Source organism: Rana temporaria, chromosome 5 (genome assembly GCF_905171775.1).
Source record: "Rana temporaria chromosome 5, aRanTem1.1, whole genome shotgun sequence".
NCBI lineage: Eukaryota > Metazoa > Chordata > Amphibia > Anura > Ranidae > Rana > Rana temporaria.
Window position 1 is genome coordinate 223,093,160 of NC_053493.1, and position 1,742 is coordinate 223,094,901.

General features: G+C 39.5%; 1 protein-coding gene across 1 annotated transcript; it reads right to left on the bottom strand.

The window, feature by feature from the left end:
- Nucleotides 1-310: 310 nt before the first annotated feature.
- LOC120940611 (secreted RxLR effector protein 161-like) lies at nucleotides 311-969 on the bottom strand. The gene has a single exon (XM_040353566.1). It carries the CDS (start codon nucleotides 955-957, stop codon nucleotides 334-336), a length of 624 nt encoding a protein of 207 aa, XP_040209500.1. The 5' UTR covers nucleotides 958-969; the 3' UTR covers nucleotides 311-333.
- Nucleotides 970-1,742: the final 773 nt, after the last annotated feature.

Consider the following 1,742-nt stretch of genomic DNA (forward strand, 5'->3'; position numbering starts at 1 on the left):
CAGACAGTCTGTTGTTTCTCTGGAAAAAACTGCGACAGGAACAGAAACTCTTTTATTACTTATAAGGCATAGACAAAACATGAACTCACAAACGTAACACTGCCATCTAGTGATCATACAATGTAGTAGGCACACAGCAATGACATATAGTGGTTGTTGCTTATTAAATACAAACCTTGTATGCTAACACCCCCACTCAACAACTACTATCTATGTCAATCCCATTTCTGATCTAAGATCAACAAATCTGTTTCTAGCTAGTGGCTTTGTCAAAGCATCAGCAATCATTTTTTTCCGACTCACAATACACAAGTTCAATCACTTTTTGATCAACTAAGTCATGAATGTAATGATGTCTGACATCGATGTGCTTGGTTCTTCCATTAATCTTCTCACTTGTTGCAAGCTTAATGCAACCCTGATTGTCCTCAAATAAGAGGTAGGTTCTGATGTTGCTTCTCCAAGATCCTTGAGTAATTGCTGTAACCACACAACTTCTTGACTGGCATAAGCTGCAGATATGTATTCGGCTTCTGTAGAGGACAATGCCACTGACATCTGTTTCTTGCTGGACCATGATATAGGACTTTCTCCCAATTTTAATAAGTAACCACTTGTGGATTTGCGTGTGCTGTTATCACCTGCCCAATCGGAGTCCACATATCCCACAAGGTTTAAATCACCACTTGCTGACAGTTTCAAATTTAAGTCTTTTGTCTGTTTCAGATAGCTCATAACTCTTTTGATCGCATTCCAGTCTCTTTGACGTGGTTTATCAACTCGCCTGCAAAGAAGAGACATGCTGGCTGCAATGTCTGGACGTGTAGTGGTTGCAATGTAGAGAAGTGCCCCCACTGCTTGTCTGTATTGTTCATTGGATGTGAGAAGATCATCTTCTCCTTCTAACTTTGGATAGGCTGTACCCATAGGTGTGCTTGCTCCTTTCGCCTCTGTCATGTTGAATTGCTGAAGAATAGATTAAATTTTTCCACTCTGATTCAACAGGAAACTTCCATCTTTCTCACGCTGGATGTCAATTCCAAGATAATATGTCACTTCACCTAGGTCTTTAGTTTCAAAGTGCTCGTTGAGTACTCCTGTTAACTTTGCAATTTCATTGTTGTTTTTGTGAGCAATGATCAGGTCATCTACATAAATTAGCAGATACATCCACTCAGTGTCTACTTGTTTAGCATATAGGCACGGATCAGCTTTGCTTCTTGTAAATCCTTAATTTAGTAGAACTTGATTAATCTTCAGGTTCCATGCTCGAGCTGATTGTTTAAGGCCATAAAGAGATTTATTCAACTTGCAGACAAGATGCTCTTGTCCCTTTTTCAAATATCCTTCTGGCTGTGACATGTAAATTTCTTCTTCAATATCACCATTAAGAAAAGCTGTCTTAATATCGTGATGTTTCACAATCATTGTACGCATGGCAGCCACTGTCATTAGTGTTCTGAAAGTACTTTGTTTAGCAACTGGAGCAAAAGTAGCATCATATTCCTCACCGAACTTCTGTGAGTAACCTTTAGCAACCAGCCTTGCCTTGTACCGACAGACTTTCCCTTCAGAGTTACATTTGGTTTTAAAAACCCATTTACATCCTATGGCATGTTTACCTTGAGGTAGCTCTGAAAGTGTCCATGTCTGGAGATCTTTGAGTGATGTCATTACTTCATCAGCGGCTTTATTCCATACTTGTTTCTCATGCATTGTCAGTTTCTGCATCTCTTTCCATG